This window comes from Giraffa tippelskirchi, chromosome 7, assembly GCF_054371585.1.
Source record: "Giraffa tippelskirchi isolate mGirTip1 chromosome 7, T2T-mGirTip1v1.2.pri, whole genome shotgun sequence".
Taxonomy (NCBI): domain Eukaryota; kingdom Metazoa; phylum Chordata; class Mammalia; order Artiodactyla; family Giraffidae; genus Giraffa; species Giraffa tippelskirchi.
This window is the reverse complement of record NC_137281.1, coordinates 27302016-27327815: the sequence shown is the minus strand read 5'-3', so window position 1 is coordinate 27327815 and position 25800 is coordinate 27302016. Positions and strand designations below refer to the sequence as shown.

Genomic DNA, 25800 nt, shown 5'->3' with positions numbered 1-25800 from the left:
AGATTACAACAATTCGAATTAAAAAAACAAACCTGTAAATTCATAGTGAAAACAAGAAGGGTGGAGGGATGAAAACTTTTTTATAGATGAATATCAGCTGACACAGGCAGGGAATGATGGGATAAGAAAATTACCATTTAAGAACTTCTAATGTGGTAACTGATTTAGGAAAGGATCATCAGTAGATGCTACAAATGATGTGTAAAAGGTGGCTGAGAGCCAAGACCTTCAAGGGTATCACCCCAGTTTGACAGACGGGGAGGACACACCTTCCCCAAGGCATCAGCAGCACAGCGGTAGCCTGATTGCCACACTAGAGCACATACAACTTCACTCATACAGCGTTCTTACAAAAACCGTTTAACCGAAATGAAATCATGAGGGAACACTAAGACAAATCCAGACTGTGGGATAGTCTCACAAGACAACTGGCCTGAACTCAGCTAATACATTTAGGGGTGAAATACCCTGGTGTTTAAAACTGATTTTAAAAGGCTTGGGGGAAAACAAGGTGTATGTGTGTGTACTGAGACAGATATAAGGAAGGAGGGAGAGAGGGAGAGAGGGAAAGAGAAAAAAAATACTGCAGAAAGTCAATTACTGGTGAATCTATGTAAAAGAACACAGGTATTCAATATATTCCTCTTTCAACTTCTCTGTTGAAAACTTTTTTCAAAATAAAAAGTTGGGGAGAAAATTTCTGTAATCAATCAGCTTTAAAAGAACAGAAAATTCAACATACTTAGTGTAATAATCAGAAACACAATTCATCTCTAATATAAAGTATCCGATTTTCTTAAACATACCTTACTGTTGCCCATTTCAGCAAGTGAGCAACATGGTATAACTGCTCTGAAATTCCTCTATGAATCCTCAAGGTTTCTAAATAAGTTAAGCGAAAATTTCTTAGCCCAATTCTGACAATCAAAAATTTACCTAAGAGGCAAGAAACTATGCTGGACAACTCACAACCCTTGCACTTTACCCACAGCCTGGAATTCCACATACCTCAGAATATGGCTTTAACATGTTCTTTCTTTAATAGAATTTCTGATATTTTTAAGTGAGAGAGGTATACATTTTTAGCTACATGGTAGACACCCCATATATGACTAGTGCACAACTCAATGTATCTCCAGCGGGATGATTTATCATAAAGAAAGTCACCAAAAATTGTAAGCAGTCTGGATTCGTGTTTATTGAAGCCAGTAATTAGAGACATCTTCTTTTCAGCACTAGAAAGCAAGGTTCCACATGACTGCATACTGCATCCAGATCGAGTCACACCCCTGGACTAAGGCTGGTGGGGGAATATATCTGCAGTCCTAATTTTTAAGTTAAAAACACCAATAAACTTAGCATAGAGACAACAGTGAACTTTCACTTACAGCATCAACATTGTTAAGGTCATGATGTACAGAGCAGTCACTTTCAATTAACTAATAAAACACATCTTCAGTTTAAATACTGGTTTAAAAATGCCAATCCAAAAAAAAAAAAAAGTGCAAACAAAATTAAATAATTCTAGCAGCATACCCGTTGCATTTTTAGGAAAGACCAATTCATGGCCTTTATCATGGCCATATCTTTAAGGTTGGGCTTGTTTCTTTGATTTTTTCATTTTGAAGACAAACAGCAGATGTAGCCACTACAATGTATATAAATAGTCATAAAATTATCTTTAACAGTCTACCATACAAGTGTATTCTGCAAATAAAATGAATTTTACTTTAAAAAGTAAAGGCTGTTTATTGTTTGGCCTTTGGTTCCAATGCTTGAAAACCCCCAAAATAACAAAAAATATGCCCCCTCCTCCCAGCCCCCGGAAAAAGAACCCTGCAGCTCCCCAAAGTTGGTAGACTTTGGCAACCACTGAGCAGATGACACTATACATCAGCTTCTTTTGATCCTAGGAGTAGCCACTTGTCCCGAGAAACTAAAAGTGATTGCCAAGAAATCCTCCTTCACAAGACAGGTGTCTTGGCATTTCTTCGGTTTTAGTACATTTTATACTGACACAAAAAGTGCTTATCAGTTTTAAGTGATAAAAGTAAAGTCTTGCATTAAAATTTAAAACCACACTGTATCCCTCCTGGATATGTGGCCTTTCAAAGAATTTTGTTTTATTTCTGAGGTCACTTATTTTGTGCCCCCTGCCCACCCCTGCCAGATGCTAGAGAGGGATAAAGTGACCCCATCATTCATGTGGCCGCAAGCTGTTTGGCATCTCTTGGTCATTATACCACAAATATCATTCCAAGTCAGTTTACTGTCATCACCTAGACAATCTGGTAACTGGAAGCCACAATACATTACAAAATAAAAAAAAAAAAACTGAATGAAAAAAGGGGGGAGAAAGTGTATTTTCAACAATAAAACTGGCACGAGAAACATATTTTTATGTTTGTCAGAAAGGTAAGTAAATACTCAGCTTTCTCCTTAACAGTGTTCAGACCTTTACAAAAAAGCAATTCAAGACAGTCTTAGAGTCTTGTTATATAACACAGGATATTAAGTTATACCCAGTACAGTTAGTGGTCAGTCAAATCTGGTATGTAAAGGTAATGATATTAGGGAAGTTATGCTCAGAAACAGTACAACAAACATTCATATAAAAAAAGTAAACTCCACAGAAGTGAACTGTGGTTTTTCCCTTGGTTTGACAACGAAGGTTTTATACATTAAATTAATGGTAGTGTTTGCATTTCAACGTTCTGTGTCATGTATAAAATTAAAAGTGCTGTTTTAAATCCACAGAAGTCACTTCCAGGATGATGGTGTGACATGACAATGTACATGAATGTGCCCTAAATGGAAACACTTGAAACACTTATTTCCATAAGAAAAAAAAAATGCTAGTTTATGAAAGACATAAAACAAGAGAAATGCATCATTTCCATCCTCAATATAAAACATTCGTACTAATTTGTTTATCTGATAGCACTGATCAGACCAGGGAGCTAGGACAAAACCCTTTTGCATCACTGGAACTCCATGAAGGTCTCCAATGACCTTAAGGCAGGGACAGTGTGAGCCAATTAATCAGAGTGCAATTACATTAAAACCTCCCTCATACTTTCTGTAGCACACTGCATTATGGTAAAATGAGAGGTTGGTCATCCATTCTCTACTAGTAGGCCAGCCTGTGGTATTAAAAAAAATAAAAATAAAAATAAAAAATGACAAAGCAGAAGCTATTCAGAAAACACAATTCAAGGTAAACTAATGTTGTAACTGCTGACTTTCAACACATCCCACAGTGACTGACTGCCCCACGATGCACATGTGTGGAGCCCAACACCTCCCACGAGGACATGGCCTGGGCCATGCATGTGAGCCCTGGGCAGCTGCCATCTTTCCCACCCCGACATCAGCTCCACCTGACTCAGGCATCCCCATGCTTAACACATCTTCCGTAAGGTAAAGATGCATTCAGAACAAGTCCAATCCCTATTTTGCTTAGTGTTTAGTTTGGAAACGCTTCTGATTTTTAAGTTTTAAAAATGATTTGACTTCTACTGAACACACAGTATTTACTAACATTGCTCATCTCCTCCTCCGCCTCCTGCAACGTTCAGCTTTCCCAACACTTTTCTCATTCTTCCTTCTCGTCTTTCTCTTCCCTGGACTTTCTGCTACTTAATCTGCTTCCCATGAAGAAGTGAATCTGTTAACATGCAATTGGTTGGACTAGCCACCATCTGATCAATGACTTCCCGGTCTCACTGGCTCCACCCTGAAAGAAAGTGGGCCCTCTTTCTCTCCATCTATCTTTCCCTTCCACAAGAGGCCCAGCTGCACTTGCTGCCCACAAGAGAGCCACACGCCTGAGAGTCCAGGGGTTATCCATCACAAAGGGGTCTGACACACAACCTTCCTAAAGGTGCATTTCACACTCGGACAGCCACTGAAGTTTTTTTTTTTTTAAGTTCATCTCCCCTGCCCCAAAAAACTGATAGCATGTGCCATATCAGAAAAATCCTGGTCTTAGAGAAGATCAATATACATAGTTATTTGGTCATTTTACATATGCACTTTTTAAGGAGGATCAGGCTTCATTTTCTGTTGAAGAGTTTGTTACCATGGAGTCTGGCTTTCGAGTCATTCTATCCAGTTCTTCCTGAACATTTGTCAACACAGTCTTTTGTCCTTAAAAAAAAAAAAAGCAGCAGTGATGAGAGACCAGGAAAAAAAAAAATTTTTTTTAAAGGGACATTTAAAATAATACAGATTTCTATAATCATTTTTGGTGATAATTCCAGTAAGAATGAGAAAAGTCTTTTTTCATTGTACTGATTATAAGGAGACAGACCCTAATTCAGCCCTTCTTTATTCCAAATGCCACAGGTCTGGGCTCCTGGACTACATTACTGACCCCTGCCTGGAGATGCCTTTGTGCCAAACACAAAGGCCTTTCTGAAAACCCTCTGAGCCCTATGCACTCCCATCACCATCTTCCAAGAGGTGGTATTTGAGTTTCTGGCATGCAGCAAACTACTCTCTGTGCCTCAGACAGATGTTTATGTTTTGTTTCTAATACAACGGACTCATATGGAATCCTGGAATCACTATATTTCAATAGGAAAAGGCTGACAATTTCAACCTTGCACAAAGTTGGTGCGCACATTATTGAACACTAACTGGGGCCTAGAAATGATCCCTATTTCCTCCCAGGGAATACCAGCTTATAGCCTGGGCCACCAGGCCAGACTCTTGAGTCTCCAGGAACACAAGAACCCCTGAAGGCCCAGGCTGACTTGAGGATACAGTATTTCCTGAGGGCTTTGATCAGAAAATACCAATTAAGGAAAACACTGTATTAATTAATACTCCTTATAGCCAATGGAAAATTAAAACCCTTCTGAAATGGCCTCAAGCTTCCTGAGAAAATGTATACGTTTTGAGGAAGCTGGTTCTTTTGTTTCAGAGACCTCCGAGTCATAGACTTGCCCCACCTGCCCATCTGGAAGAACAGATGAGTAGGCGGTCACAGAGATGTGTATGTGTGACAAGACAGGGACCTTCATGGAGGAGAAATGCCTGCGGAGTTCACAGGCAGCAGATAACAAGACTGGGGGGCAGCAGAGTGAACAAAATCCTTATAAAGCAACATAGAAAATTAAAAAGTAAATAATACATCAACAGTACACTCTAGACCATACTTCCAATGGACAGACCTTCTACACCAGGGCCATATGTTTAGGATCTACCTCAATTCACCCAGTACTCAGTTCCTGAGAACCAAATATACATAAATACCACCTCAAATGTGCCAAGAAACATGCATGTTAATACGGTAATTCTGTTGTAAAGTATACTGCTCAGTATAAACCAAACACCTGTTCAGAACATCGAGGGTCTGCAGGTCAGTGGAAGCAGACACTCTTGTCTACCACCTCATCTTCCAGCACCCCTCCATCACAAGGGTCATAAATCTTTGGGGCCCTTCAGTACCTGACTTCTTGGATGTGCTCTGCACCCCACCAGCACCAGGACTTCCAGGAGAGCCTGTTTTTTTACTCAATAGACTATTGAAGAAGCTGGCCAACACCCCTTCACTTGCTGCATTATCTAAGAAAACATTAAAGAAAAAAGCATCATACAAACTGGATGACTCAATTAAACAACAAACTATTTTTCAGCTTAGAAATATCCACTTGTGGTTATGATCTTTGATACTGAGCACATTCCTTCACTATGATGCCTCATATACTGCTACTGCTAAGGCTGGTTACATGTTAGCAATAATTAATTAAGTGAAACTTGTTTATATTTCTCACCTGAACCTGTACTCCAAATCATCTCCCTGTCTATGAGGCAGAAGTTTTACAAGCCCATGACATTCCAAAGGTGCTGTGAAAAACTCTCATTCAGAATACAGGCATCAAACATGCAAGAACTAAATACAATTTGAGCGTTTTACTAAAGCCAGTATCTTGGGGTATTATTAAGTCACTGGGATGAGGGCCAAACTAGTAAGGGAATGAGCTTGACAAAAGAAGTGACAATTAATAATTGGTAAAAATATATACCTATTAAGTAACAAAACCAAGGATTCAAAATATACATTTTAAAATGACTTCTTATGCTGTATTCTTCTCTGAATACAGAGAGGCCTAACCAAGGCCTTTACAAAGCGAGGTGTGAGGGCCACCAGTTCCAGTGAAGGAACAGGCCTTGGTCTCTGCCAACCCACGAGCTCCCTCTCTCTAAGACAGGAAGTGGAAAACAGCCCTTGTGGGGAAGAAAATAGCTCAGCTGCCTTACAATTCCACCTTCCAAACCCACCAACTCAGCCCCTAAAGCAGGAAAGAGGCCAAGGACCCTCCAAGAAGACAGGATACATACTTTTGATGTTCGGGTCTGGCTTCTTTACTGACGTGCCTGGGGAGGCACTGGGCACGCTGGCTGGCCCTCCCCGGCCCTGGGTTCTCGGAGAGCCAGAGGGTCCTCTTGCAGGGGATTCCTAAGTCCAAAACCAGGTCGAGTCACACACAGGCATCAAAATATCAGAAAATACATATTCCAAAAACAAAGACGTGCCTCTGCGGGTTATTTTTCACAGTCTAGAGAGATAGGTGGCAGGAATGGGAGTTTGTGCTCAGCTCAGTTTCTTTTTAGACCCCAGTTTCTCCTGAGAGAAAAAATATCAAGATAACAAAGGCTGTTCACTCTAATGCCCAGAGCTCTGTATTCCTTCATCAGACATTTTCTGATTTTCTACCATGTTTCTGGCCCTGGGCTTTTAGGGGGACAACATTCCCTCTGAAAATATAAAAGCCCACACAAATATAAGCTCTCACAAATAACGGTACAAAGCTTGGACACCCATGACACTGGCCCTTGACCCTCAGCTTAATTTAAGGTACTTACGGAGGCTCTAGTGGGCGTGGCTGGCTGCTTGGCAAGGAGTGACTGCAAAGAGAGGGACACACCGGCCATTATCACACGCCTGCAGAGAGCACGGGTCTGGAGAAACACTTCTGAGTATTTCACTAGAGGGCACCATTAACAACAACCAAGTCACAGGGTCTACACTATAAATGCAAACATTTTAATTGAGCAATTTGATAGATGGTGGGAAAAAAAATACTTCCAGGAACCAGTTTTTAAGCTAAAGAAGTAAAGAGAGCACAGAAGGGAGGAAAAGCTGGCAGAGGAACTATCGACTTCCTCTGCTGACCTGTCTGCACCATGGGGTCTGACAACAATCTCAGTGAAACAGAGAGGTGGGACTGGGTCTGCAATCTGAACTGTCAGCTTGGCTTTACTCCCCTCACCTACAAAGTGTGTGTATTGGCTCAACTCCTTCACGCACAGGGCTGTGTGGGGGCTATGTGACAAACTGGAAGTGAGGTCAGGGCATCTGGTAAACTGTTAACATGGAAAACGCTATGTCAGAAAACGTACATTTACAGACAGAACAGGTACTTAAGGGACTTCCCTGGTGGTACAATGGTTAAGACTCTGAGTTCCCAATGCAGAGTGCACAGGTTCAAATCCTGGTGAGAGAGCTAAAATCCCACATGCCACTCAGCACCGTCAAATAAAAATCCCAAAAAGGAACAGGCACTGAATAAGGTAGTAAGCCTACTGCTGTAAGAGAATCTGCAAGGCAGGTACCTTGTACTGATTCGATAAACGAGAGGAAATGACGAGAACTGGTAACAACCCCTTTGTCGCTGCAAGCTCTTTGTGGTATCTCCTAACCTCGCCCCAGGGAGATGACCTTCCACTCACGAGAAAGCCTCTGCACCGGCCTCACTGGTCTTCTTACCTGTTGCTTCATTAGAAACACCTGCTCATCCTCCGCTGCCAACTCTTTGTCGTGGACCAGCTGTGAAGTGAAGCGACACACTCGTTTGTGGTCACAGGCCAAGAACACCCCAACTACTTGTCAAAATTCACGCTGAAAGGAGAATCTTGGGTTCATGTCTCAACATGGGTTTGGGGAGTCTCTGCAGAGGTAGGTTCTTCTAGCCTAGCAAAGACCCTGTTTCAAGGCCAGCCTTGGCACGTGGGCAAATGATATTTTTAAGTCTGGCAGGTTCTAAACAATACCTCCCAGCTCAGGGTCTGCAGGTGATCTCAGGAGCAAAGGGCATCTACGAACAGTAACCCAGAGGCAGTGGGCACTCCATCCCTCATGCCGCACCACCCAGAGCCATTTACATAACACCAGATTTCATCTAAAGACTTTTTAAAGGCCCTTGTATTATTATCTAATTTTTACTCCCTAAATGGTTCAATGTATAAGACTTGTATCTTTATACATTAAAAAAAAAAAAAAATCTACAATTCTTAAAATGACTGATTCGGGTACCTTTCTCACAGGAGGTTTCACAATAAAGTCTTCATATGCATCTTCTGGCTTAACAGTTGTGAAATTTTCATGTAAAATAGCTATTTTCTTTTCATTGTCCCAGCCTGCGGGTCTAAAGGCAAAGAGACAGAGACTGACTTGCTTCTCCTTAGACTGCATTAGAGAACACTCTGCACACTCCAGGTTAGAGAGGAACCCCCGGCTGATACCCTTTTCCCCCAAGTTCTGATATGCAGTTGCTGGACTGGCTGGTAGCCTCTGGCAAACAAGCCAATATTCACTGCAGGTCCAATTCCATACTGAGGTCACAGGGCTAAGGCCTAAGGAGCCAACAAGAGATCTGACTGTACATGCTGACTGACCCACAGCGAGTGTTCAGAGCTTTTCCACAACTCCGCCCAGAACAAGGACTCCACGGGGCCCTGTTCTGACAAGAGGGGAAAATACAGAGCAACACAGAGCTCAGGGTGAGACTTTCTCTTGGACTCTGGCACGGAGACCCCCCTGTGAGTCGTCTGAAACCTGTTCTTTCTGACAATGGCTTTCTTATGGCTGGGCTAATTTTACTGATGTGTGAATATGTACCCTGGAGCAAAGGGGAGTGGTAGAATCTGCACTACTCTGTGCCTCTAACCAGAGGAACACAGTTTTTGAGGATCCTAAATGGGTGCTGCCCAGCTCGACATCGCAGGGCAGGATGGCACCCAGGTTCCATTAAGCTAAGCTGCAGCCTAAGGTAAGGAGCAAGTGTAAAATGCCCTACATGACATACTTTTGTCTAGGCTTCTCATTCTCCATCCAACTCTAGTTCTACAGCTCTATGACCAAGGAGGTGCCTAGTCAGGGTGCTCCCCACGAATGGCTTTACTGACTTTACCGGCTCCTCAATGGGCAACGACCAACAGGAGCCAAGGTGCCAAAGACACTGCCATGACCCATGTCACCCTCAGAAGCTCTGAGCTTCTTCTCCACTCCAGACCGCCCTGAACACAACCAGTCTCCCTGCGTCTCCTCCTCCTGAGATCTTAAGTGACTTGGGTACTGACTGACTCCAAAAGCATACCACTCACTGAGAGGTTGTGGCTTTGGTGCCGGCCTGACTGCTCTGGACAACGGTTCTCTGAAATCAGTCCACGTCTCTAAGTTTGCTGTCTGGGAATCTCCTGAGTGAGGCTCTCCCTAAATGTCAAGGAGACAGCCTGTTCAGTCCCCTGAGCACTCCGGGCTTCCACACCTTCAGTCTTCTCCCACACTGTCCCTCCCGCCCTTCCATTCCTCTGGCCTGCACACACCACTCACCCTCCCAGCATCTCTCCTCTGCTCTCCCTGTGGCACTGCCTCTACTACCCCACTAGTGACCTACCTCCCCTCAGCTGTGTCTCTTACAGGCCACATACAGGGACCACATCTTGTTCCTTTCTGTGTCCTCAGCAAAGAACACGGTCACCTAGGAGGTGCTCAGTGTTTGCTGGATGAACTGCCATTCTTTTTTAAGTCAAGAGGACATCTAAGCCTAAAAACACACAAGTCCTCTCAGAGACCACATCTTCAACATTTATTTATGCATCCACCATACTTCTCATTCTCCAGTGAGAAAATGACACAGGTTCCAAGTCTCTGCCCAGGAGAGTCGGCCTCAGTGGCTCCCAAGTGTGAAACGCCAGAAACACAACAGGCATTCAGTATAGCCAAAGCCCAAGCTGATGAGGTGCCAGGGAGGGCGCAGGCAGTCATCCTGCCAACGATGCCAGTAAACCAGACGTTGCAATGGAAAATGTCCAGGATCCCCGAAGCGCCAATTCCCTATGCTGCCACTCCTTTGCTCAGGAGTATTTTACCAGAGTTGACAGTAAGTGGCAAAAATGTTTTGGCAACTTGCTTTCAATGAAGAGAGAAGCAGCACACCTGACCTCACTCCACCCACTTCCTTCAGACAGGAGGCAGGACGGCAAGTAATCTGGGAAGGAGTGGAGAGGTAAAGTTGGGTGTACCTATGCCCTAGGAGGTCCAACTCCAAGAACTTTGACAAGCAAGCTGGCTGTATGAGAGAGCAACAGAGGTACCTCATTTGGAAGGATAAAATGTAAAGAGCAAATGTACCATAAAGAGAAGCGTTCAAAAGCATCACTCTCTGCCCTCTTCCTGGAGAAGGAAATGGCAACCCACTCCAGTACTCTTGCCTGGAAAATCCCATGGATAGAGAAGCCTGGTGGGCTACAGTCTGTGGGGTCACAACTGTGGGGTCGCAAAGAGTCGGACACAACTAAGCGACTTCACTTTCTTTCTGCCCTCTTCGGATGTCTATGTCAGAAGCTTCTTCTGTCCCTTTTTCACTGTAATAAAACTCTGCTACACACACACACACACACACACACACACACACACACACACACACACACCCCACCTATAAAGAACTCACATAAAAACTGCTTCCTTTTCCACAACTAAGGCAGGTGTGGTAAAGTGAAAACCGTATGTTTTATGAACGATGTACTTATACAACAGGTCGAGGTTTTTCTCTTCTTTAACTGATGTGTATATCAAAGCCGCTCCATCTAATCAATCTGCTTAAGGAAAATAAATTCACTGCAGGCGGAGACAAAAACAAACATATACAAGCACAATCCTCAAAGTATTAGTCACAGGTTGCTCAGTTTTTGATCAATACACGATTAAGAGAAAGTGTTAAAATTTTAAAAACGAAAAAAGGAATAGTAGCAGAGGAAGCAAGTCAAAAGCATTGAGCATGTTGATGACAGCAGGCCATGTAGGTCTTTTTTTTAAACATGTAAACTGCCATCTTCTGACTCATTAGGCTGTGTCCCAAGCAGTCAAGTTACTGGTTCTGAGGCTAGCCCGGGAAAACCCTCAGCACTGCCAAGGCACACAGGCTCTTTCCCAGACTGATGCCCACATGTGATCAAGTGTGCCATTAAGCATAAGAGAGATGGGTACCACCATGTTACTGGCCCTCACCACTGAGCTGGACAAGCTGAAGAGCCCGAAGGAAGCAGCTGAACCCACCTTTACCCTCCCCAGCCCAGGATGTGGGGCTATTGGATTTTCACAGAAATAAGACTCAAAAGACTATTGACACAGCATCTCTCTCATTGACAGGACAAAACATAAACATACAGGAAACTCTGAAGCATCTAAAACACTGTCATTTGGGTAATTAACCTTTTCTAAAAACAAAAAAAAGTTTAGAAAGATTTCCAAGATACAATAAAGATAATTTATAATAAAATTACCACGTATCGGCTTTCTTCTTAATATGAAAGCCTATCATATGTACACCATTAAAAATAGAAATCAATCAAAAACAGGCAGAAATTATTAAGTCTCAAATACCAACACTGTAAAATTTTAAAAAGTAACAACATGTATACAGCTTCATCCTGCCATGAGACTATTCTGGGTTCAGGAAGTACTTCATCTCTTTGAAGATGCCCCATTTGGAGCAAGCCTGGATCAACACACAGAGGGAAGCCTGTGCCCCTGGGCCCCAGCTCAGCGCCCCAAGGATACACTGAAGGCAGAACCTCCGTAGGTGTGACTGGATGAAGTCAAAGTGCTCATCCCTGTAATCGTGCTCCTTCTCCAGGACACTCACCGCATCACACTGCAGGGAAGATAGAAAGAGAAGGGAGTCACCTTTCTGCCTCTCTGCCTGCTGAGGTGGGGACCACTGGCTGCTTCAGAAATAAAAGTATCACAGCTTCAAAGAAGGAAGCCACAGCCCAGAGTCCACAAGAGTTAACTAACTAAACAGACAAGAGTGAAAAGCAATTGGAGATTTTTCCCTTCATCCTGGGCCTCAGCTTCCACATCTGTAAAGTGGGATAAGACAGCCCCGATCATCTCACAGTTGTTGTAGGAATCAGACAAAGTCACACCAGGGAACAGGCCCCCTGGACATGACTGTGCACTGCACACTCCACAGGGCTCCATTCTCACAGAGTATGATGTGAACAGCTCTGCTATACTTAGGCAACCTACCAGCTCTCGCTAAGATCACAGAACTTCTGAAACCCAAAGTGTTTTTACAGCTATTTCCTTCTCATTTCTAAGAGACACAACTTTATGTCTCTATGACTACCCTTAATTTCTATTCCCACCTCATTAGTTTACAAACTCTGAATCCCCTTTCTTCCTTTTCCAGGGTTGCTATGTTCCTTTCTGAAAACAAGTCCAACAGACTTTAGAGACCAAAGGCCAAAAGAATTCTGCTCTTCTGTGTTCCTTTTTCACCACTAGTTTGAGCAAAATGAACTGGTTTACATAGCCTTAAGAAAACTACTTTCAGTTCCGAGTCTGAATCTCTCAATAAAGTTGACAGTGCTCCATGAGGAGATTAATTCAAGCTATAAGTAAATGTCACATTTCTACCAGCAAGGTAAAAATGACGATATTTTCTATACTGATATATTCAGCGTACCTTAATGAATCCTGAATTAGCCCAACATCCCTTTGGGAAGACACCTAATTAGAGCTTCTCAAAGTTTCTTACAGAGGGTGAGTGTTCACTGACCAAACCAGCCAACCTTACGATGCCCACCTTTGTGCACACCACCAGCACTGGGATCCCGAGGTTATGAGTCAGCACGTTGTCACCGAGAGGCAGGGCAACATTTTCTTCATCAGGACCTGAGGTCAGAGGCCCTCTTCTTTGCGGGGAACCTTGACAACCTTCCTCAGGCTCGACATAGTCTTGAAAATCTTTCACAACTACAGGTAAAGAAGGAAAAGAAAATTACACATGCATTCACACAATAAAAAATACAGAAGCCAGCTTTAGAAGACTGAAAGAGGGAGTAATAAGCACAAAACATTAAGAGTTGTGACAAACTTCCTAACTGCATCCGACTTAACTGCAGTATTAGGGATTTAGGGGTACTGATGCAAAAATCTCAATTCTGACATATTCAGTCTGAGCAATGTAACCTCAGAGCAGCAAAGATATTGCGCTGGTCATCTTCAACTGTATCCAGCTCTTAACAATTAAACAGGTTTTTAAAAATCTCCTAAGGTGGAGAAGGAAATGGCAACCCACTCCAGTATTCTTGCCTGGAAAAGTCCATGGACAGAGGAGCCTGGTGGGCTGCAGTCCCTGGGGTTACATGACTGAGCATGCGTGCATGAGGGTGGAGGGAGATGGGTTGGTAGCAATAAACTGGCAGAACTAAAAAAAAAAAAATCTCCTAAGGCTTTAATAGTTCCTACTATGAAAACAAAAAGCAAACACTTTTTTTTTTTGTCCACACAGGGAAGCTTGCAGGATCTTAGTTCCTCAGTCAGGAATTGAACCCGGGTCATGGCAGTGAAAGCGCTGAGTCCCAGCCACGGGATCACCAGGGAATTCCCAACGATTTTCTTATACGTTTTACACTTTCAAAATATTAGGATAGTTGAACTGTATTAATTCAACAGAGACAACCACTCGAAACAGGTTATAACTTATAAAACTCCCCAGCTTTCTCAGTAGAAATAGTTAAAACCACCTGATCTACACAAAAACGTGCTGTTTCCACACAGAGGAGGTGTGTCCGTGGTAAAGAGTGAGGCTGCACTTGCCCAACACCACCTGCATCTCCTCATCGTCCTCACTCTTGCGGACTTTCACCTTTAGGAGATCCTGAGGTGTCATGGACCTGTCCCTGCCTAACACAAGGAGGGGTCAGTCGTACCACACTCACTCCCTGGCGCACACAGTCACTACTTTGGCCAAGGATGCAATCCCACAGGAGGGCCTTCAAGCTGAGAGTGGTCTATGGTCTTGGTCCAGGCAAAGCCCACAGAGCTGCACCTTTTTCTTGGTGCTTCAAGGTCATAGGTCAAGCCAGAGAATAAGGACATGGTGATTAAAGCTGCTTCGAGCCAGAGGAACAAACGGGCAGCTCCACTTTTCTACCAATAACACGAGTAAAGAACCAAAAGGACTTTTACTCACATCCACAACATGCTCACTGAGAAAACACACAGGACTAGATGAAAGCAAACCTGGAGAAAGGCGCATGTTCTCTTCTTCACTCATAGAACGGGTTTCAAATATTTTCAAATGATGAGTTCTAATTTACAAAGGGTTTAGATTATCATTATCCAAGCTTCTGGAATTATCTGGGAACACACTGTCTTTCACATAAATTGAAAACCATTGATTAACCCCAAAAGTGTAGATGTTAATATTTCATCTCTACAACTTCTCTTTAATTAAGCTCATTCATATAATTTCATTGCCAACATAAACAACTGACTGAAGAGATCTTCACTGCATTGCATTTTGGACAAAAACAGAGAAGGGTTTTTTGATGACTGCTGAAGGATCTTGAAGGAATCAAAAGTCCCCACTTATTTTTTTTAAAAATCTGCTTTATTTTAGCTTTATGGAGCCAAGACTGACAAATAACAAACTCCACGTTTAAAATGTAAATTTGATTTTTGTGGGGGGAAGGGGGACCTGACTTGTGTCTTGCTGGAACTCAGTTCCCTGACCAGGGATAGAATCTGGGCCACAGCAGTGAGAGCCTGGGATCCTAACTACTAGGCCAACATGGAATTCCCTAAATTTGGTATTTCTGACATTATGAATACACCCCTGAGACGGTACCACGATCAAGATGCTGCATGTATCTCTCACCCCCAGAAGTTTCCTTATACCTTTCGGTAATCTGTTCTCCCCACCTCTCCTCAACACCATCCCTAACTCCACGCAATCACTGATCCACTTTCTTTCAATACAGATTAGTTTGCGTTTTCTAGAATTATATATAAATGTAACTGAGAATATGTTCTCTTTTTAGCCTTCCCACATTTTCTCTTTTTTTCTCTTCCCACATTTTAACAGATCTTCAGGTCAATGAAAAATACAATGGCTTAACTGGGTGGTATCTGTAACTCCCCAAGGTCACATGCAGCACTCAAACAGGCCGCGAGACAGCGAGCTAGGTGACTGCGGGAAGGCAGGCAGGGGTGGGGCAGCTCCAGCAGTCTGCTCCACGAACCTCCATCCCAGCATGCTGTACAAACTCTGCTGTGTTCTACACATGCCATGACATGAACATGGGTGGGAAACCCTGGGCTAGGCTCCTTATTCTCTGAGGGACTGGCTTAACTACTGCTATCCAAAAACAGTAGGAAATGCACACATGTTTTTAATAATCCAGCATTTTAAAAAATAAGTTGGAAGGCAGAGCAGATATTCCTAACGGGGGTGATGAAAAGGAATGATAAAAATCAAGTGAGGACTGTGTAATCTGAATAATAAAATGCACATTTCCCTTAGGGCACACATATTTGTTGTTGTTTAGTCACTAGGTGGTGGCTGACTCCTTGTGACATCATGGACTGTAGCCCGCCAGGCTCCTCTGTCCGTTGGATTCTCCAGGCAAGAATACTGGAGTGGGTTGCCATTTCCTCCTCCAGGGGATCTTCCTGACCCAGGGATCGAACCTTTGTCTCCTGCATTGGCCTGCGGATTCTTCACCACTGAACTACCAGGGAAGCCCAAGTGCACACATACTATAGTATCAAGTTTCTCTCTAGCAGGTGGGATGGCCAGGATTTCACAGCAGGAGCCATCCGCCCACCTGGGGCGTCAGATGGGAGTTGGTACAGGAAGGAGCAGCGCTCTACCCTAGCTGCTGACGCCTCTTTCTGTTCTTTTCCCTCCTACCTCACTGATCACCTGTTGGTTCCACAGTTCTGAGAAAATGTAAGAGACAGTACCTTACTTTTCTCCTCTTATCTACCTGATAAGCAAGGGAAGCCCCAGACACAAAGCTGGAAAGAGAAGACCAACCTACACACAAGCACCACCTTCTGGCAGCTTCAGGGACTGCTCTATCCTCCCCCATCAATCCTGCTGCCAAACAGCTGACACGGATTCAGGACCACTGGGGACTCTAATCCGGAAACAGAGCGGCTGGCCAGGGAGCAGCCTTCCAAACTCAGCCGACTGGAGACTGAAAGCAGGATGGGCGACAGCCTTTTGCTTATTCAATACAATACCTAGAGCGCAATTAATCTGAAAAGTGGGAGTCCTTCAAGCGAGAAGATGGCCAACCGCTTTATTAAAATGTAACCTAAAACCAGCACTAACAAAGGCACTCCTTCAACGGGTAACACAAAGGCGTGAATACCATTCCAAACATCTCAGAGGGAAGGCAGTGAAAACAAGAGAGGCCCTCAGAAGGTTAGCCAGAGTCATGAGGCATGGATGCAGTTCCAGCAATTGCTAGCTGCCCTCCAGTGTCCCTTCCTCTTCTTCCTTACAACCAAACCGAACCGTGATACTTAAAACACACGGCCACACCTACTACATTTCCTAAGGAAATGTCTTCTTAGGAAGATCACGGGCACACGCCCTTCAGTCCTTCTTTGCTTTTCCTCCATCCAGCTGCCTGCAACACAGATGTGAAGGCTGGAGCTCTAGGTGCCAAGAGGAAGTGAACCACACCCTAGAGTGACCAAGCAGTAAGCAACAAGGAGCCTGGGTCCTTGACCTGTCTTCCTTGAGCTGCTTTCCAGGCCTGAACTAACCACCTCTGGATTTCACTTGCAAGAGCGAGAAATAAAACCCAGCCTTGTTTAGGCCACTGTTATTTTGGGGCTTGTGACACATGCAGCTCAATCTAATCCTAAGTGACACAGACATCAATGACTAAGACCACAAAATAAATTCAGTGTGTCATGGGAACACAAGCTCCCCAGGATTGGGCACCCTGTCTGCTGTATGTATCCCCAACGCCTAGAACAGACCAGGCCCCAGGCAGACACTTGCCCTCTCTGGGAAGCAAAAATATCCTTGGCCCAATCTCCTTTTTTTATCTGTTTTAACAAGCCTTTACAAGGTTTATAACTCTAAGAAAACAGGTTCAGAAACTGAAATCTCTTGTGCCATTAATCTGGGTATGATGGTAAATGTGCAGTGAAAAGGAAAACGGCTCTTCAGCCTCAGAAGTCTTCTCAGAAGTTGTCTTCAGGGTTTCTATTTCAGAGGCAAGATTGACTCTATCTAGAAAGATCAGTATTTGAGGACAGATAAGCTGAGCTGCATAACAATCACTGCAGCACACAGGCAGGTGTCCCAGGAAACATATGCACATGGCAAACCAAACAATCATCCGTTAAACTCATTTTAGCTAATCTGAGACAGGGGCAAGCTGAAGTTAAGACAGGAAGACACTCAGCAAGAAATCTGATTTGAAAAGCACATCGAGATTCCCAATGTGTCTCTGCCAGTAAGTATGAAGGTCCCGTGTGCTATGCCCCAGCAGCCCTCATTAATTCACTAAAGGGAATGATGTCATCCTGTGGAAATAAGCCAGGCGGAGCCAAGACTGCCCTGGCCAAGACAGCACTGCTGCTGCCGCCACAGTTCCAGCCCCTGCCCCTCCCATTTCCCTGGCAAGCGGACAGAAGCTGATGTAACTGCACAGAAGCAAAGAAAACGAAAAACAAGCTTCTGAATCACAAAAAGGAAAAACAAAACAAAAACAAACTTCCTTTAAAGTTTGTTCTCAAAAGGCCTTGGATGTCCTGAGTCTTAAAATATCCTTTCATTTTAATGACAAAAAAAAAAATGAACTTCCTATTTCTTACTAAAATCGTATTTGCTGGATGGCAAAATGAACTAAGGGCTGAAAGATTTATTTTTTGTGAGGCTTCCTTTAAACCTGTAAATGAAAAGGTCCATAGGACCTCAACGATATCCAGGGCAATGGACTTGCTACAGAAATCATAATACATCTCCACACCAAAGATGCGAATTCAGAAGACAAGGGGTAAACAGAAGAGGAAAAAGACTTACAGAACCGATCACATTTTAGGGGATGAGGCAAGAACACTTATTACAAAAGAGAAGCAATGACAATAAGGAATACTGATTCATATATTTTCTTCAACTGTGACAGCTGAGACAAAGACTGCTTTGAAGACTCTTTTTTTGGCCATGCCACGGGGCTTGTGGGATCTTACTTCCCCAACCAGGGATGGAACCTGTATCCCCTGCAGGGGAAGCACGGAGTCCCAGCCACTGGACAGCCAGGGAATTCCCTGCTTTGAAGACTTTCTGACTACTGAATTGACAAAAGCAACTCTGAAATAAATGGTGCAAACAAAACAAACACTCTGAAAGGGGAGCTCTGCAGCCCCTTGATCCTGTGAAAAGGAAGGTGGTTGGAATCATCAAAAGAGACCAGGGAATTTTCCAGTTAAGAAAACCCTACATTACTTACACTTCCGTTCCAGCTCCCTCATTTCTTCTGGTGGGATTTTCATTTTATCAATGTGCTCACGTAAAACACTAGCCCATTTCTGTAGTGATTCCATCACAGTCCAAGGCCTAGACATATCTGCAACAAAGATGACCAGGGTCTCCGGCAAGGATTCAGCAGAAACTGCAAATTTCAGCAGGCCTTTGTGGTATAGATCTCCATCGAGAATCCACACATTGCAGCGCGTGTGATCTAAGAAAAGAAGCGAAGCAAAGTTACTGACGATGACCGTCAGCACAGCTGAAAAGGAGTCACAGCAGGAAAAAACTTGAAGATGACAGCCACAGAATTCCACACAGAACACAAAAAAATCCTAACCAGAAAACACAACAACTCTTCATCAAGGTACCCTGTGCACTGTCCAAACTATAAAATTTCTTTAACAACCATAATATACTGTGCCCACATCTAACAGGATTGCTGCAATGCCTGAGGAGTAAAGAATAAAGGACATTTTAGCTTTCAGTAAGAATCAGAAAATATGAATAAAAGCTACAAAAGTTCCCTGGACAACTGTGCCATAGTCTAAATAGTCCATTCTAAGATATCAGCAATCTGTGAGGCGGCAAGCTGTGGCCAAGAGCCTGTGGTTAAACAAGCTCTTCTTCTGTCAGTCACACTAAACAGTGAGCTCACATACCACAAAGGGTGCCAAAGAGACAGGACCTTTGTATTTAAATGCTGAGATAAACTCATTACTTACATAATTGAGATATGGATTATAGGATGCCTGATGATATTAAGGAACCACACTTATTTCTTGTATAATACAATTACATTCTCAAAAATCCTAATCTTTTAGACATACATATGGAAGTAGTCACAGATAAAAAGACATAATGTCTGAAGTTTGTTTCAAAATAATCCAATGTGGAGTAAAAAGAGGGTGTAAAGTATAGCTGACATAACACTGACCAAGAACTGAAGACAGGGGATGGATATACTAGGCTCATCAAACTAGTCTGTGTTTTAGGCAGTTTGGTTTTCCCCAGTAAAGTTAAAAACACATATGCACAAATGGGCAAGTGCTGACCTTTAATGAATCACATGATTCTAAAATTATACCTAGATAATCAAACCGTAGAATTCTCCAAATTAATAATATACATAAAATTTTTTAAATATCTTTTTCAAGAAAAAAAATTTTTTAAATATAAGCACCTCTTGGGAGCCATCCTACTATCAAAAATAAAATTTTGTCAACTTCTTCCCCAATAAATTCCAACTTATACTTTAAAAAACCTGGAAATTCAAATTCAGGAAAGGTCAAAAGGAGATTCTAGGTGTCTTACTGACCTCCCAGAATCCTCCTTCTTGGAAACCATTTTGGCTGAGCAATGCATATGCTACCAGGAAGGACCCTGAGTCACAGTGACTGGCCAGAGACAACCTAGAAACTAATCCTATCACCATAAAATCTGAGAATTCGAGCCATGAAATCCGAGAAATGGCAGAGCATTTCTCCTGGATTCCCTTACCCTCCTGTGCTCTGCCTGGGTGCCCCTTCCCAATGAAGTCTCTTGCTTTTTTTAAAAAAAAATAAACAAAAAACATATCTTCAGTTAACTACCTTTTTCTGATATAATCAATTCATTTACAGGCTGTAAAAAATTTTATATTCATGACTTTATTTCAACAGTACAATAAAGGTATGTATCTACATCCAACTATGCTTTCAAAACTCTTAACACATTTGAGATAGTGGTTTTGATTTGGATTCTACGAATGCCTTTGAAAATACTGCATTGTACCTAAAGTCTGCAGATTTTAATGCCTGCTCCTCACAAGACATAGCTCCTTTCTTCCCACTGCCCACTACATATAACTCACCTGTGTGCGTGGAGATCACACACACCACAAGTGGTATTAAATGGATACCCCAAGCCCTGAAGGCAGAGGTCCTTTGACATGTCAAGTCCTACCACAAATGAAGGACAAACCAGATCCTATATTCTCTACCTATGTGATTGCCTGCAAAATGTATATTTATAACCCAGTCAAAACACACAATTAAAAAAAGGGAGGCTGAAAGATGTATAATTAACCACAGGTAAGGACAACTCTTTCATCAAAGAGGAACTTGCAAGTAGGCGGCCTAAAAAAAATCCCATAAATGCAGAGGTCAAGAAGTTTTTAAGGCAACCTTAAGGAATCTGAAATAAAAACTAACATGTACTGCAACTCAAAGGCAAGTGAACATGGTTACTTTGAGGCTGGGGATGAGATATATTTATCCCCTTTGAAACAAGCATCTGTAGAAATGTACAGAGTATATACATGATGTTTCATATACTTGCAAAGTTACTAGATCCCTTGCTGTGCCCCTGAAACTACCACAACATTGTTAATCAGCTATATCCCAATACAAAATAAAAAGTTTAAATTTTGGGGGGAAAAAAAATGGGTACTAGACCTATCACTGTGTTTCAAGCACTCAGTGACACTCAACCCCCACGCCACCTCTCCTTCTGTCAACTTACAAACTGGTTTCATTGCCCAATACTGCTAATGAGGAAACCGAGGAACAGAGTGGTTAAGTCAGTTACAACTAGTGACTACAGGAGTGGGATTCTAAACCAGTTCTGCCTGGCTACAATGCCCATTCCACAATAATCATCAAAGACAGGAAGCAAAAGACCCATACATGTAAGGCCCCCTAGTCTAGCTCAGTGACTCCTGAGTCCCAACCCTACTACCTACACAAACTCCAGTGGGCCTAGGCGGGCACTGGAAAGCCTCTGCTCTCCTTAGACAAGGAGTCCTCAGAGCCTTCTACCCCTCTTTCACATCGAACACAGGGAATGTTCAGCAAGGCAAAGGAAGCCAAGGAAGGAGGAGCAGGAAAAAAGTCCCTGGGGTTCTAAGATGACCATAAAGCTAAGATTAAAGGGTTTTTTCCCCTCTATTTAAATGATTCTTGGAGCTCGAAGAATTAAGGTAGAAGGAACCACCTGAGATCAGCTTCTTCATTTCAGCAATAAAGCAATGAGGGACTAGAGGTGGTGGAATTTGTCCCCTTGTAAAATCACTGTTACATGGTGATTCTTACTGTTTAAATGGGTAAAGGCAATTTTAAAGAAAGTAATTTAATTAAGATATTTCATCCTTAGGCTACATAGATAACTTTCCTACAAATTAAAAGACCTAGGCACTAATAATTATTTCTTTTAGAGTCATTCAAGACCTAACATAAAATCTGAAAGTTTAGAAAGGAGGCAATACTGACTGCTGCTGCTGCTAAGTCGCTTCAGTCGTGTCCGACTCTGTGCGACCCCATAGACGGCAGCCCACCAGGCTCCGCCGTCCCTGGGATTCTCCAGGCAAGAATACTGGAGTGGGTTGCCGTTTCCTTCTCCAGTGCATGAAAGGGAAAAGTGAAAGTGAAGTAGCTCAGTCGTCCGACTCTTAGCGACCCCATGGACTGTAGCCTACCAGGCTCCTCCGTCCATGGGATTTTCCAGGCAAGAGTACTGGAGTGGGGTGCCATTGCCTTCTCCGGCAATACTGACTAGTGGTAACCAAAAACCATTATTCCAACTGGACTCATAAGAAAAAACTTTTAAATGATATCTAATCCTTATAAGAGAGCTTACCATGCACTTTTACTCATCCCAAATACTCACAGATAGAAAATGATTACTATCCACATTCTACAAATGTGAATTAAAAGAGAACATTATTGCCTGAGTCTCTAGTCTCTCCACTTAGGGAAAACAAACAAAAAACACTGAACAAATATCCCCCAGGAAATCAGCATTTCTACACTGTCACAAAAAAAAAAACTCCAAAATTCTCTTGTGAATATCTGTTAAGCTGTTACATTCTGAACTACACCAATTTCAGATTTTCCACTAGAACCAGACAGAGTAACAATGGTGCCCAGATCAGCCAGCTAAGCATTTCTCTCATAGAAAAGTCCAAAGCACTTAAAAATTTCTTAGTTTCTTATGTTTATGTGCATCTGTAACTTTACCCTCAGTATCTTCTTTTAAGTGGGGCCACCCAGCTAACAGGCCCATTCCCCATTTTGTTACTATACTCTATATAAAGAGAAGTAGGTAAAGTCCTACAAAGACACACACTTCATCTATTCCCCTGTGACTAATTCTCTTAGAACTAAATACAAAACTGAGAATGCCTGGCCATGTTGCAGGAGTGGTAACCAAGGACTCAGACACCTGCATGGGTATCAATGCTTCACTCACCATCTCGGTCCTCATCGTGGACGCTGAGGTAGAGATACTCTAGGCCTCTTCCTTTTTTGCCATGCTCAGCTCCTTGAAGTTTAGTCATGAGGGTTGTTTTACCAGAACCATCTTCACCTACAAGTGATGCACGTAAGAAACAAAGTGTACTGTTTATTCTAGGCAGGATGGGAAGTCTGCACAGTCACACAAGGAACTTTCATACGGAGCTTGCTACAGAGGTCTCACCTGCATTCATAAACAAAGCAAGACCTGCTGCAAGAGTAGTCAGGGTGGGGAGAGGTGAGAAAGATGGCAATTTCCAAGATCTCAAACGACAATCTACTGCAGCCATCCTTACCTCCCAAGGAAAGGAAGAAGGCAGGTCCACAGATCCTATCTACAATTTATAAGACACCCAAATGGAGAAGTGAAAGTAAAAGGTGGGGCTAGTGTCTCACAAAATAAACTTCTACCCCAAGAAAAGCAAATCTTCAAAATATAATCAACCTTAATGAAAAAAACTCTAATCTTGCCTCATAACCATGAATGATGAGGCTGCTTTTCACTTTCAGTTTTCGTACATTTCTTTCGTAAGCACCCTGAAGTCTAGGAAACCAATGAAAATAATCACAGACCTAAGCAAAACTCTTAAAGTGCAACCTTAGTAACCACCAAGCCTCTCCTCATCCCCCTCCACCAAGCAAACAACTCCCCTTCCCCAGCCTCAAAAGAAACCTTAAACATCAGAAGGAGCCACCACCAAGAAACACTGCTGGCACTCTTGGGATTTAATAATACAGAATTATGGACCAAGAAAACTGAAAGGCAACCCAAGTTCTCCTCTCCGCCCCCAATGCCACTCTCACTCAGGCCCTCCGCATCCCATCTGGATGTGATGAGCACTCAGCCTGACTTCAGGCCACCTGCCGCTCTCTGCCAGAGTCCCCTTTCTAAACAGAGATCTGGTGCCCTGGATCCCCCAATTTGTGAAGACCTCTAAGGGTCTTCCATTACCTGCTGCAGTGATCAACTAAAGATCATCCATTCCCCTCAAAAACAGTGGGAAAACCACCCTCCAAGTGAATTCCATGAAAATCAGACCTCAGAGGTGAAATAAAAAGCCCCCAAGAATCAAGCGGCTTCAGGAAAAAGCAGCAACTCTTCAGCCTTCTACAGTGTACCTCCACCTTACCTCATCAGTCACCTTCCACAAGGAGGCTGTGCCAGCTTCCACCCTCCTCCATCCTCGTCACCTCTGTGTTCCTGAGAACACTAACCCTCTTAGGCCCTGCATGTTGACGCTTATCCTTCAAAACACCTAACTCCAAACAGCAGCAAGGCATGGCTGATGCTCTAGGATCATCTGCCTATGCCCAGGACATCCATTCCCCCCTCACTAGACTGAGATTCTTGTGTAGTGCCTGCAGGATGTCTGTACAGTCCCAAGGCCCAACCTGGCCAGTACAGGGCCCACTCAACAAATGGATATTGGCAATGAACTTAGCCAAAGCCTCTCACTAGACCAGAGATGTTGAGAGACCTAAGCCAGGTAAACCAGCAATGAAGCCTGAAACAATGCAGGAAAATTCCCTGGTGGGGACTCCAAAGCCTGCTGCCCTTTGCGGCGTCCCTCCCATCTTACACTGCTTCAAGATCGAGAAATAGCTCCTGTGGCATCTCCCCCCAGTCCGACGACTCCCAGTCCACCTCGTTCCCTCCGCCTCCTCCGCTAAACTCCTCATCCAGTCCCTCCCCTCTTTATGCCCAGTTTGGTGAACTTCGAGGCTATGAGCGCAGGAAGTCAGGGACATTTAAAGCAAAGCTAATATTGCGCCCAGGCGACTAAGGAATGTGCCGAGAAGCACTTGCCAGCATCCCTGGGCTCTCGAAAAGGGGCAGCGTCCCGACCTCGGCCGTGGTGACTCGGCCACACTAGGACTGTCCAGCCAGGGTCTCCAGGCCCTCCCGAGCAGGCAGGCGGCAGAGGAGAGGAAGGCAGGGACCAGGGAGAGGGCGCCCCACCTCGCCCACCCCAGCTCCCCGGACAACGCCCCGCCGGCGGCGCTCACCGAAGACCAGAATGTTCTTGCCGGACGGTAGCTTGGATCTGGCGCGGGTGGACACCTCGCTCAGGATCGAGGACCTGTGGGGAAACGGCAGAGCGGTCGGCCCCGGGGCCAGCCTGAAACTGACCGGCCCGCGACTGCCCGTCAGTCCGTCCGACGGTCTGCCCCGCCCGGTCGCACCCTCCCCGGACCGGCTGCCCTAGCCCGGCCGCCTCGCAGTCTCACCATAGACTCTGGCCCTCCTCCTCCTCACTGGTCAGGTCGCCGGCGGCCGCCACTGCGGGCCCGTTGGGGCCCAGCAGCAGCTTCTTCTCCACCCCCACCGGCGCCATCTTGCCAACTGCAGCCACAAAGAGGGCCCTCCCCCGGGCTCGCCGAGGACCCGCGAGGACCCCGCCGGGCCGCCCGCGCTCGCCGCGCCCCGCGCCGCCCGCCCCGCACGGTCCGCGCAGCTCGCCGCGCACCGCCGGGCTTGCAAAGTCCGCGGGCTCCTGCAGGGTCGTGAGGCCACCGCAGTGGCGGGAGGTAGGCGGTGGTCAGGCAGCCGCCTGGGCAGCCCTGCTCTGGGAGGCGGCGGTGCGAGTGGGAGCCGCCCGGGCGGAGGTCGCACTGGCGGCCTCTGCCGGCCAAAGGGCGCAACAACACCCCCGTTCCAGGTCTTCCGTCCAGTGGCCGCTCCGGCTGCGCTGTCCGGGGGCCCAGGCACCGGACGGAGGCGCTGAAGCGAAAAGCTCAGGCTTTGGAATGAGAACAATACAGGATAGCGCCGTTTATCGAGCGCTTATCATGTGCCAGAGTCCCACGTTATCTTACTAAATCTCGTCTAACTCTTTAAGGGTGAGGAACCTGAAGCTCAGAAATCTTGAGAAACCTGACCAAGGACTCAATGGTTTCCACCTATCTTCTGATAGCATCCTGGTACTTCCAGTCTTACTCACCAGTTTTAACCT

The 25800-nt window shown here is 44.4% G+C and overlaps 1 protein-coding gene across 3 annotated transcripts; it reads right to left on the bottom strand.

The window, feature by feature from the left end:
• Positions 1 to 1173: 1173 nt before the first annotated feature.
• On the bottom strand, positions 1174 to 25200 carry DYNC1LI2 (dynein cytoplasmic 1 light intermediate chain 2). Of its 3 annotated transcripts, XM_081513314.1 has the most exons (13): positions 25076 to 25200; positions 24854 to 24927; positions 22803 to 22919; positions 18559 to 18789; positions 12882 to 13051; positions 11852 to 11945; positions 10743 to 10878; positions 8324 to 8435; positions 7778 to 7837; positions 6874 to 6915; positions 6349 to 6466; positions 5455 to 5571; positions 1174 to 4149 (listed from the first exon to the last, which is right to left on the bottom strand). In XM_081513314.1, exons 1-13 carry the CDS (start codon positions 25180 to 25182, stop codon positions 4049 to 4051), a joined length of 1479 nt encoding a protein of 492 aa, XP_081369440.1. In that variant the 5' UTR covers positions 25183 to 25200; the 3' UTR covers positions 1174 to 4048. The 3 variants fall into 3 exon arrangements, with proteins under 3 accessions (XP_081369440.1, XP_081369442.1, XP_081369441.1); XM_081513316.1 differs by lacking the exon at positions 18559 to 18789; XM_081513315.1 differs by lacking the exon at positions 22803 to 22919.
• Between the last annotated feature and the right edge of the window lie 600 nt (positions 25201 to 25800).